The following is a 12,426-nucleotide window of genomic DNA, read 5'->3' on the forward strand; positions in this document are numbered from 1 at the left end:
GAGGAGAACGGACAGAATGAGAGACTTTATACTAAATGACTGCACTTACACTGCTCCGAAATAACAGCTCGAGTAACCATGATTTTCAGCATGAGATTGTTCTTCTACTCACCACCCAGCAGGCGTTCCCCAGGTCAGCGATTTTCACCTGGATCTTGTCAGCGTTTAGTGGATCCAGCAGGTTTACCAAGAGATTCCCTGCGGCGAGCTTAACTGCAGAACAACAAATACAGTACGCGAGGGTTAGACAGAGAACCTGAGAATCAACACTACAAGACAGATACCACTAGCGAGGCTGAACGGGACGTGTTCGCTGGTGTAGCATTTAATCAGTGAGTCTGAGGCATTTTAAGACAGATCGATTATATTGATCAATAAAATGCTTCAGTGAGCCAGCGAACACATCGGCACTCGACGAGGCTGACGCTGCAGGGACTCTTTCAAAAATAAATAAATAAATACACACACTGTAAGGTCCAGATATAGGGAAGCAGCAACAAGTCATTAGATATCACTGACACAGATTTGTAGGAGGAAGTGGGTTCTACTGGAGCTATGTTCCTTGGAGTAAACTAAACGTAAAAAGCTCAATGACACCTGGCTGATGTCAATCCAAACTTGGTCGATAAATCCGCCGTGGATATACACCAATTATTAATATTGATTTTGACACAACTTTACTCTCACCCCAAATACGGTCACGTTGTTCGAGCAACTCTTAACACTATTCTACTACACTGTGAGGATTAGACTATATCCTAAAACACATGAACAGTGAAGTATGAAACTGCTGAACTGAATCCTGTATGAGTCAGATATCTAAAGAAAACATTTTAGGTGAGATTGAATAGCACTTTGATGACATTTAAGAGTAAGTGGAAAGTCTGATTTGGTACCGAACAATTCTAAACCCCAGCTCAATAAATAACAAGGACAAAATATAGTTACCGTGCATCAAACATGTTTGACAACTGCTGAACGAATAAAACCAATTAATCAACCAAAAAAGCATTTTGCCTTAACTTGGAGTCTCAAAACTTACATGCAAAGGGACATTGTGGCTTTTATTTCAGACAAAAAAGAGCCACAGCTGACAGGGCCAGGATCATTCCAGTGTAATCAGGTGCGACTCCCATTTGTTCGAAATTAAAACCTGCAGCTCGGTCACATTTTGCAGATAAGTCCGGAATCGTCTGGTCTAAACTATGCGTTTGGTTGTTAAAGGTTCATTGAGCAGCAACACCACATAAACCACACAACAAACAGAAACATATGCACTACAAATCAGAAACAGCACATGACTAGGGGAAAGGTTAGAAAAGCTGGTGGTTGGAATACACGGACACAGAGGTGAAGGTTAGTACAGAAAAACACCCTCCACCAGGCCTCCTCACTGACCGTCCTCCAAGTCTGGGCCTGCCTGTGCACTGGCCTCTGCCTCTTTCTTGGGTCTCGACTCCAGCTCCCATTCGTTTACAGTGTTACAGGCGTTCAGTTTCTTTGTATCCAGTGTCTCCTGTTTCTGCTGCGGCTCAAAGACGTCACAAAGCAAAGGTCCATTACCATCAGGACAGCCCGGCTCGCTGGGTGTCATCCCGTTGCACACTGGGTAGGGGTTTACGGGCTGGGACTCCGCCTCTCCTGTGACATTGCCGTAAGGGTTGATGGGAGTTTCGTCCTTCTCTTGCTGCTGCACGTCGGCGGGTTTTATGTCCTCGGGGTGCTGGCTGTTAAAGTTTCCATCCATGGTGCATTCTCTGTGCTGAGACCAGGGTTCAGGAACTCCATCTGGATGTAATGAGATGAGATATATATGCAAGAGAGAGAGAAATTTATACATTCAACTCTAGGTTGTCATTAAAAACGCCCTTCACCTAAACTCATATTTAAAAAAAATCTGCAGCTGTTACTAATACGGGAGCGAGTCTGGAGTGAGTCATCGCTATATTCTGAGGCAGGTGTGAGTCACAGCATCTACTGAAATTGAATTAACCTGGAGCTGAGATTGTTTCTGATTCAGCTCACCGCCAAGGATTTTGTACTCTATTCCTCAACAGGATGTCACTGTTCTGACGTTTCATCTGCAAAGATTTCATTACCAGCATGCACTTGAACATTATCAATTCTAACTCCTATATCTGCCATCTGTCTCTCTCTCCTTTCTCACTCTCACCCAGGGTGGCCTCGGCTGTGATTTCCTGCAGAGTCTGACTGTTGGGTACTGTCGGAGTTGTGTCGGGGGTTTCCGTTTCCTCGTCCTCTTCATCCTCGCCCACTTCGTTCACTCTCTCGAGCCCTTCGATGTCCAGGATGCGTTTCTCCAGCAGCTCGGCCTGCCGCTTCTGCTTCTTTTTCAGCTTCTTCTTTTTGTTCTTAGACATTTTCACCATCTGACAGAGAGAAAGATCAACACTTACTCAACAAGACATACAATGATATTAAATGAAAAAATGATTGTGTTAGGAAAAGAATAAAAGATAAAGTACCTGTTTTGGAGCTGGAGCTGTGCTTACTGTAAAAACCAAGAGGAAAAATATATTTCAAAATGACAAACACACCATGAAACCAGGACAAGCCACATGCTGCTGAAGTAATTAATATGTAGAGAGAATAACCTGGCAAACTTCAAGCACAGCTTCACACAAAACCTCTGGAGTCTTTAACTATAGAGTGCGGTTCTGAAGGTAAAACTGAGTGTATGAAGTTTGCAAGCTTTGGGAAAACAGTTCTACGAAAAATCTGCTTGCCACCGAAGCACCAGTCTCTTGTCTAGTTTATTACGTTCATAGTTTGGGAAGTCGAACCAACTAAATTGATTAGAAAACAACACAGACAGGTGCTGTGGGAGTGGACAGGACCGGTCAAGCACAATTGTGTATTTCCATACATCACTTTTAGTTTTTTATTAGTTTCCTTTTAGAAAGCAGGGCATGTCATTGAGGAGCTGTTTTTATATACAGGAAGATTTGCAGACCAAGGCGCACGTTTCGCCATGATTCCAACAAAGGCAAGCTAATTACTGTGCTCCAGTCCAAGAATCAGGATTTAAATAGACTATATGACAAAAAACCTGTGGACCATCACATCCATGTGTATGTACTGAACATGCCTCTGTGCCGTTACAATAACCTCCCCTATTCCGGGAGCCTACCACTAGATTTAGGAAAACAACTATAAAGTTGTATAGCATAAAAGCCATCACTGACTACAGGAGTGTGTGTTCAGGTGTGAAAATGCTCTTAATTTGCCTAGCAAGACAAAATATTTGATAATTATATACTCTGTGCTTTTCATTAACCCAGAGACAATGACAATAAGCAAGCCTCGCTTGTTTAGTTTTCATATTAGTTGATGTAAATGGGTCAAGTGATGAACAGTGTAGTACTAAAAATTACGTCAAAGTGCTTGTTCGTTTGGCTGACAAATTGTTCATTATTCCGATCTCACCTGCAGAGCCGGATGGTGGAGGAGCTCCAGATTTCTGCCACTCCGTGGCCTCGGCTGCCAGCTTCCTGATGTACGACTCGTCGACGGTCATTAAGATATTTTCTGGCTTGATGTCTGTGTGGATGATTTTGCACTTTGTGTGCAGATAGTCCAGACCCTGCAGAACCTAAAGGAGGAAATTATCATTTATTTTTTACTAAAGCAGCCATGAACGCTCAGATATGATTGGTCCATAAAGATGTTGATTACTTTTCAACAGCAGCAGCAAGGCATAATCTCAGGTGCATAACACCATCCCGATTTTATTACTGTTTCTATAGTGACTTGTATGGCAGATGAGCCTTGCCATCTAAATCTAATAATGTTTAAAATAATGAAATGTAAAAGTAAACTGTGTAATCATAGAACTGGTGCAGCTTTCTTTAACCCTTTCGCATTCAGATTACCCTGGGGCAGTTAATCCCTTGTTCATATTGTTCTACAGTTAATTATGCTTCAGGAGGTCACCATTTTTTATTAAGTGTATTTTTGTTCATTTTTGTTGTAGAATCCTGATAATTTCACATAACCTTTGTCAATACCTACTACTAGGCATGTATGACTTTACAATTTCCGTTTTGTGTAAATTTTTGAATTTGATAAACAGGTGAACTTCATTAACAGGTGTAAAATATAGTAATTTCATAAAAAGTCATTAAAATGAAAATTTTGTGTTCTATCATGAAACTGTCCAAAGCTTTGCACAGTGTTACCTTAAACATAACACATGGATAAAGTTTCAATTTGCTAGCTTTTAGCAGTTTTTCTCTTTTGCTAGGAACACAATTTACATACTTCCTTCCTACCACCGATTTCTCAATTTTCTGTAAGTCAGCTGAATCCCTGCTCACATTGCTTAGCTTTCCTCCCAGCCTTATGCTTTCTAGATGAAAAGCTGGCACACAGCTGAGATGCCACATCAACTCGAAACTTCATGTGGTCGTAGTGGATTCTTGTAGCTCTTTGTTACAATTGTGAAGTCTTTCATTGTGTATACATTCACCAAAAACCACATGATGCATCTCCTCCATTTCCTGCCAGGACATCCAACAGGATAGTAGGAGGTGTACTGATCAGACTTGTCAACTCCGCCCATGCGTTTGCTGTAGTTTTTTATTCACATGTGGTCTTCCGTCCTCACTGACCCTTGGCTGCTGATTTGCCTCTTGTCCTTGTATGTGGGAGCAATAGCCGGAGTCCGATTCACAGAGCTCTTATACCTTGATGCACCATTTGGTCGGTTTTGCAAGCATATATTGTCGGAAATGCACTCTTCCTTTGAAACCAATCATAGTTTCATCTACACTGAGGTTTCTCTCAGGACCAAAGGCTTCTTGAAATTTCTCAGTCTATAAATCCAACAATAGTCGTACTTTGTAGAGTGGATCATAGTTGGGATCATCACGGCCAGGTGCATTTGATGTGTCCCAAAAATTCCACGTTTTTGGCATGATGCTGGAGATCACCATACCTTATGTTTGGGCTCCAGTAATTCCACAGTCTTGGTATATGCTTAATTCCAAACGCTTTGTTTACTGTAAAGTATACTTGGATTTTTGATGCCTCTGTAGGCCACCATATTGGATCCTGTCTACCACTTGCACTGATCACTTGTTGAGCGTACCTATTTGATTCTTCAACAACAGTCTCAAAGAATGATTGAGGCAAAAACAAGAAAGAATAGTCTAATGACCTAGCTTCTGGAGGTAGATTTAGTTTTGGACCAGTATTTACCACTAAATTTACCTCACGATCTGGCGTCGTATTTTTTCTTCCATGTTGCTGAGATATTCTGAACTGCTTCTTTAATATCTTCGTCAAAATATTCCTCACCCGATGAAGAAGCTTCCGTCACGTCGATGTCAGGTTCATTTGATGATAACTCACTAGTTTTCCGTTCAGATTCTTCCACATATTCTGCCGTAAACCTTCAAAATCCGACTCACTAGTGTCCGTCTCCATTGCGATCTTATGCTAGTCCATTCAACAACTTCAACACTCAAAAACTCGTATTTTTTTCACTTTTGAATTTAGGTGGAAATAGGTTTAATCTCGCAATTTCTCACTTTAGTACAAGGGTTTGAGGATTATCAAACCTACTTTTAGAACAAATTAATAAAGCAGGGGGAAAACCGGCTGATTTGAATATTGTGGCGGTGAATTTCCGTGGCCGGTTAAGCGAAAGGGTTAAGCCGAAGCTTATTTAGCATTTATAAAGGAGTCTCGAGTTTGTACCGTCACAGAAGTAATAATTCAGTTATTAAAAGATTTGGTGACATTCAATATTAGTGTGAACGATGAGAGCGGTGCAGAAAGGTTCTTTACCTGCCGAATGATGCTTTTAACACAGGGTAAGGGCAAACCCTGGTAGTTTGATTTGATGATCCACTTGAGCAAGTGGTGACCAAGAACCTCAAAAACCATGCAAACATCTGAGAACAGCCGTAGTCAAGGTGATAAGCACGAGAGAAAGAGAGAGAGAGAGAAAGAGAGAGAGAGAAAATGAAATGCAGCAGAATAACACTATGTTCACTTAAAGCTCATAACTCTTAATAAAAAGCTAAATAAATAAACAATGCATCAAGTTGGAATTCTGACTCGAGCGTCTCAAGAAATAATGGCTGAAAGGATACGAGTGCCATTGACGCCTGAAATCTTGAAGTCGTCCAGCAGCTGCACTACTTTCTCTCCGCTGGGGTCGTTCGGGTCCGAGGTTCGCACCTAATCCAGACAGAGCGTTTCGGACATTTTAGACAGATTCTGAGTCACACTTCACTTCAACCCAATTTGCCTCCTTTCATTACATCTTCTTAACTTTAAGAGCGTTTCTCTGCAGAGGAAATTACATCCCCTGACCACTTGGAAATAATAAAAGAAACAGTAAATGTTATTAGTTTCCAGGCGCGGAGGGTAATATTCAAGGAAGCAGCTGACGCAAAGCAGGTTGCAGTGGTCACCATAGCAGCAGTGAGGTTGGTGGATGCTCACCGCACGCAGGAGCTTGATCTCATCCAGAGCTGTTTCAGTGTAATGCTCTGCACTCTTCACTACCTTCATTGCCACAAAGCGCTTTCCCCTACACACACACACATTAAAAACAGTGTTATTACATCCAAATCATATACAGACACACAAATGCTCACGTATGTAATCATATGCAGTGAAAACAAGTGGAATTCTAACTCACTGAATGTCCCATGCCAACCACACAGTGGAGAAATGCCCCCAGCCCAGCTTGCGGATCACATGGTACCGACCGTTGAACAGGTCACCAATCTTCACATGATGATAGCCACCTGAAAAAAACAAAAAACAAAACAAGAACAAGTGAGTGAAAAGAAAAAGAAAAAACTAATCTGCTATTTTGCACTGCTTGTGACCTGTGTAATGTTGCATATCATAACCATAGCACCTATTCATCTACCCAAGTATCAGTCCATCCATCATCTCATTTACCCAAGTACACATCCATCTTTCCAGGAACATTGCCATTCTTTCACCCAAGTACCCATTCATCTACCCAGCCGAGTATCCATCCATCTCAGCAAGTACACAGCCATCTATCCATGCATTCACTATCAATTCTCCATCTCACAACATACCTTCCAACTCACCTGTCAGTCCATCCATCCATCCATGCAAATACTCATTCATCGAACTTTACATGTACCCTTCCATCCTTCCACCCACATATTTCATCTAGCCAACTACCCAAACATCCGTCCACCATCAAGACAGGTACACAGCCATCTATCTATCCATGCATTCATCTAGCCAAGTACTTATCTATCCATCTCTCTAGCCAAGTAAACCCAGGCACTCAAGTTTCAAACCATCCACCCTTCTAGACTGGTATTCTACCCATCCATCCAAATACCCATATATAAATCTTTCCATCTAGCAAAGTGCCCGTCTATCCATTCCTGCATCTCTCCAAATATCTATCCATCTCCAAGTTTCTAAGCAACAGCACACAGTTATTTGAATATTCACCAGTGGGGCCGATTTTTTCATCCACTGATCAATAAACAACTTATTTAACTTTGCTAACACACATTTTACCCACATGCTTACCCTTGCAGTAGTCATTGGGATCTTCCTGTTCTTCATCGTCAGAGCCCAAGATCTCCTCCTCTTGCTCCTGCAGAGCTGAGTCAGGCTGAGCAGCTCCCCGCGGGTGGGGATCAGGTCTGGTGAGGGTGGAGAATACTTATCAGCACACAGCCATGTAATACCCAAGCTTCCAAAATGTGAGTGTGTGTTTGTGCGTGGTAACAGCTCAATTCTGCTCAGCTCAAAGGAACAGATCGCTGCAGTTAATACTTCTGAATGAGGGAGAATTATGTTTCCAGTGTTATCACCCCTATTAGCACTCCACAGCTGTGTGTAATATACATACGCATATTAAAAATGGCATCGCAGTGCACACTGCAATAATAATTCCTTTTTAAAAAAAAAAAAAAAGGCTGTTTTAGATTGGGAACAAGAAAAAGCAATATGGTGCTTTCTCAAGATCATTTGCATGAGAAGCCAAAATAAAAGAAGAAGAAGAAGAAGAAGAAGAAGAGACGAGATGATAAGATGCGTCTTCTCTCTGTGTTGCTAGTATACATTCTTTTCACGCCTGTTCAATCCCTCCCAAGCCGTCTTCAGGAGGGAGCCACTGTGGGAGGCTCAACAAGAGCGCTGAAAAATGCTTAATCTAGCTGGGTTTATTTTGGGTAAGGTTCAGGTCAGCCAAAAAGGATGTGTTTATGTGTAAAGAAGCTAAAGAGGCGTCAACACCGTAAACAACAAAATTCATCAGGCAAAAGAACATCATATCGAATCAGAGAAACAAAGCGGTTTATTTCTCTGTAAGAGGGAATCCCCGTGTGAGAACACTGGCTGAAAGATTGCTAAAGTGAGATGGGGAGAAGAGGCTGAGGCGTGGGGGATAGGGGCTATTCTGGCACATTTTGGAGTGATAACTCGCAGCATACTTCAATGTTAAAATGTGGAACGTGTAAAGGTTAGTAAACCTGCTGCAGGCATTTTTCCATATCGGTTTCAGTCGAGTAAGAACCTTAATTTTAGAAACTCCACTATGGCTATGAGCCATACAGCAGGAAACTAATGATGCTCCAGTTTTGGGTGACTGAAGCTTGTAGAGATTGGATGACTTGTATTGAAAAAAATCAATATATGACACGATCAAACTGTCTGAACTTATTCACCCCCTGCCGTGTTGGCCGATTTTATAGCTGGAGCCCTTATAAAGATCTCTGATGAATCCTTTAACTTTATGGCTACTATATCCATACACCACATACACCATTATTCGACTTCTCTTATCCATGCTCATGCATAACATTAACGTTACTACCAATGGCACTTTGTGTACTTTTTATTGTTCTGTAGTCTGGAATGGAGAAGAAATCGCACTGCGCTTGAAAATCTGCTCTAACACGTGTGCTAATGTGTAAGAAAGAAAGAAAGAAAGAAGGAAAGAAAGAAAGACTTGCAGTCTGGCCTTGGCTTTCTAAAAGACATTCCTTCTCTACAGAATGAAGACAATTCTTTCAAAAAGCAATCATTTATGACTTGCATAACAAACACCACCTTAAGTCTGCTATAATTAGGCTAGAAAATTAATCAGAATAAACATACGATTAAAGCAAACATATTTGCACTGGCTTAATGAGTATAGCGATGTATGCACAGTCCTCTAAAAGAGAAAAATAAAAAAAAAACTGCTGAAAAAAGTGCCCGAGGCAAGGGGAATGAATAATAAATGTGATCAAATATAATAATGGAGGACCAAAAAAAAAAAAATGAGAGGAAAAAAGATTAATGCAGTAAAAATAAAAAAGATATCAAAGAGGCAAAAATTCTACAGACTGAATCTTTGGAGAAAATGGAAAAAAAAAAAAAGAAAGAAAGAAAAATAATAATCTCGCCTTCGGATCATGTCTTTCACAGCCAGAGCCAATTTTGCGCTTCATGAGCCAGGCATTATTTGGGTAACACAGACACCATCTGGGAAAAACTGCAAAAACACCAAACTGCACAATGGTTCGAGCTTATGTTTAACACTAATCCGAATATTTCTGCCGTTTCGCAGAGTGCTACTGAATTCTGCCCCCGTCGAAGATTAGCGTATAAGATGAGAAGAGCAAAGCTGTGACTGTCCATGAGCACACTATGTTGCAAGCACAGCTGCCACTTCTGCCTTTCTCACATTAATGAGACAAACTGCTGGTGAGAATTCATTAGTAAGCCTGAGTTCTGCTGCTGGCCATCACACACACACACACACACACACACACACACACACACACACACACACACACACACACACACCATGGCATCACATCAAACAAACTTTCAAACATCATTAATGTCAATCGCAATCAGCTTGCTCCATTTCTCATCTACATACCTGCTTCAAGCCAAGCTCTAGGTAAATGACACGGTTGTACATGATTCTCTATTGAAAATCATTTCCTGTGAAGACCAAGGTAAGCTACTCCATATATACATCGCATTTAGCACAAATTCAGCCTAATCTTGGACTAAAAGTCAATCTCCATTTCAAAAGACTAGTCCTGAATTCAGACTAGCTAGTAGTGCATCACTTGTATGTTCTCTCTTGAGGCTGTGTAGCAATTACTGCTATTGTTTGTTGAGCGAGTGCCAACAAGAAAGAATCTATTTCGGACTATACGGCTTATAAACACCACCGTTGTTTAAAACGTATTGAATTTTAATATATAGGTTACACCATATAGCCAAATGTAAGTGAACACCCAGAAGACTGAACATCCTGTTCCAAAGCCATTGAGTTTAACATGGAGTTGATTCGCTCTTTGCTCTAGATTTCAATTAATGGCTATGGGGATTCACCGCTTCAGCCATAAAAGCATCAGATCAGGCACTGACGCTGGGAAGGGGGGGTCTGGTGTTAAGTTGGCATTCCAGTTCATCCCAAATGTGTTCAGTGGGGTTGTAAGATGGGTAGCTCAGTGTTTAAAGCCGCTGCTGGGTCCTTGATTGAAGTTCAGGAAATTCTCAATTGCTCAGTTAAATATAGATAAATGAGAGAAAGGCGTCTTCCAAATGCTGTAAATGTGGTTGAGGTCAGGGCTCTGTGTACAGCAGTCGTGATCTCTGACCTTGCCAAATCATGGAGCTTGCTTTGTGCACATGGGCATTGTCATGCTGGATCTCTTGGTTCCAGGGTAAAGAAATTGTAAAACAACAGCATTTTCTGTGATGGTCAGGTGTCCACATACTTTTGGACATACCGTGTCTGCGTTAGGCTTTGTATTAGCTTCAATAATAGATCAAGCAGGCTAATGGTACCTGCTATGTTTAAATGCTAATTATTTCTACTACATCCTTCCATATTTTATATATATATATATATATATATATATATATATATATATATATATATATATATATATATATATATATATATATATATATATATATATACATACATATATACACACATATATACATACACACACACACACACACATATATAAATAAAATACCTATACACATTTACTGAGGCAGACATTATAAGCTGAAACTACTATGGGAGAACGTAACTGAAAAACTGCACCATATATACGTTACATGACAGGTCCAAAAGATCATTAGTCACTTTGCTACATCAGTAATTTGCAGAGGAGTGAGAAAACCTCAAATCAAATTGCTTGTTGCTTTGACACTTGCCACTGTTGCTGAAAAGACAGACGGATCGTTTCTCACTCGCCGTGTGTCTAAATCTAGCCTTTGTCTGCAATTCTCTTTGCTTTTCTACATCCGTGCTTTCATGGAAAAATACCCGGTACTTAAAAACCAAGTAGCAGGAATTGAAGTTCAAGTGAAGTGCTGCTGACTCGAATCAACCGCCAAGACAAGAAAGAAAAATCACGGTGATGAAGAACGGCTGACACTCAGCCTCATTTAAACTGGAATTCTCCTGCCTCATCATAACTTCAGGGGGGAAATGGATAACAAAACGGCTGCACTTTTCATTTTTTTAAATGAATGAACAGCAGAAGAAAGCAGAGGATCTGACAGATTCATCGCCATTTAGAGTCGCACTAACTTCTCTTTAAAACTCGAACCGTTAGAAGTAGCGGAGTCGAATAAAACAGGAAAGGCCGACAAGAACCCCTGTTGTGACGAAACAAACGCTCCCTTATCTCCGAGCGACACAAGGCTCAGACCTTTTTCATCCCCCGACAGCAGTTACATTCAACCCATGAAACACACAACAAACAATCTCTACAAACACACAAAAAATGAGGCTTTGGGAAAGGACCAAGACGCCATTTCCAGTCTTGTAGCAATAAAAGATTTCAGCATTGTCATAATGTCAGTGAGGATACTTTGGCCTCTGCTCTGGCGGGAATACCGAGTGTCTGGGAAGGCACCGTGGGCGTTTCTGTTTTCTACTGTTGGGACAACAGACACTGCTGTGCTTTGCCTAAATTCCTCGCATTTCATTAGGGTGAGTTTCTGACTCACTCCTACATACAGTATGGAAATCAGCATCTTGTATAACCTGCCATTTAAAATGGCATTACGATTATTGCATTTATGACACTGAAACCTTCTCGCACGTCTCCTTCGCTCAAGCAAGACTGAAATGAAATGGGTAGGCATCTGACTAATTACACGCCCTGACTGAAACCCACCTCGCCGGCTCGATACGGGATCGTTCTAAACCCTTAAAAAGCCCTTTCTATTAAATAAGCCGAGGCTCCGTCTGAAATAAACGGCTGCTTGCGGAGATTGCGGCATAACCCTGTTGCTTAGTAATGATAGTCTTCCGTTGCAAATAATTGGCAGCTCTTTTTCCCGAGCTGTGTTTTAAGTCTTTGTTCAGTCTGGCCATGAAGTGGGCGTTGGAGGCGTTCGGGAGTCTGGAGGTGTACAGAA

At 41.2% G+C, this 12,426-nt stretch overlaps 1 protein-coding gene across 4 annotated transcripts in view; it reads right to left on the bottom strand.

The window, feature by feature from the left end:
• Nucleotides 1–12,426, bottom strand: part of srpk1b (SRSF protein kinase 1b) — a 29,747-nt gene that overhangs the window by 3,856 nt on the left and 13,465 nt on the right. For all 4 annotated transcript variants that reach the window (XM_058373594.1, XM_058373595.1, XM_058373592.1 and 1 more), the window contains 10 exons: nt 7,561–7,676; nt 6,674–6,782; nt 6,475–6,562; nt 6,120–6,207; nt 5,812–5,918; nt 3,448–3,613; nt 2,487–2,512; nt 2,174–2,390; nt 1,399–1,788; nt 113–213 (listed from right to left, as the gene is read on the bottom strand). In XM_058373594.1, coding sequence (XP_058229577.1) covers nt 113–213; nt 1,399–1,788; nt 2,174–2,390; nt 2,487–2,512; nt 3,448–3,613; nt 5,812–5,918; nt 6,120–6,207; nt 6,475–6,562; nt 6,674–6,782; nt 7,561–7,676 — 1,408 coding nt within the window. The remainder of the gene's footprint in view (nt 1–112; nt 214–1,398; nt 1,789–2,173; nt 2,391–2,486; nt 2,513–3,447; nt 3,614–5,811; nt 5,919–6,119; nt 6,208–6,474; nt 6,563–6,673; nt 6,783–7,560; nt 7,677–12,426) is intronic.

This window comes from Hemibagrus wyckioides, linkage group LG21, assembly GCF_019097595.1.
Source record: "Hemibagrus wyckioides isolate EC202008001 linkage group LG21, SWU_Hwy_1.0, whole genome shotgun sequence".
NCBI classification, from domain to species: Eukaryota; Metazoa; Chordata; class Actinopteri; order Siluriformes; family Bagridae; genus Hemibagrus; species Hemibagrus wyckioides.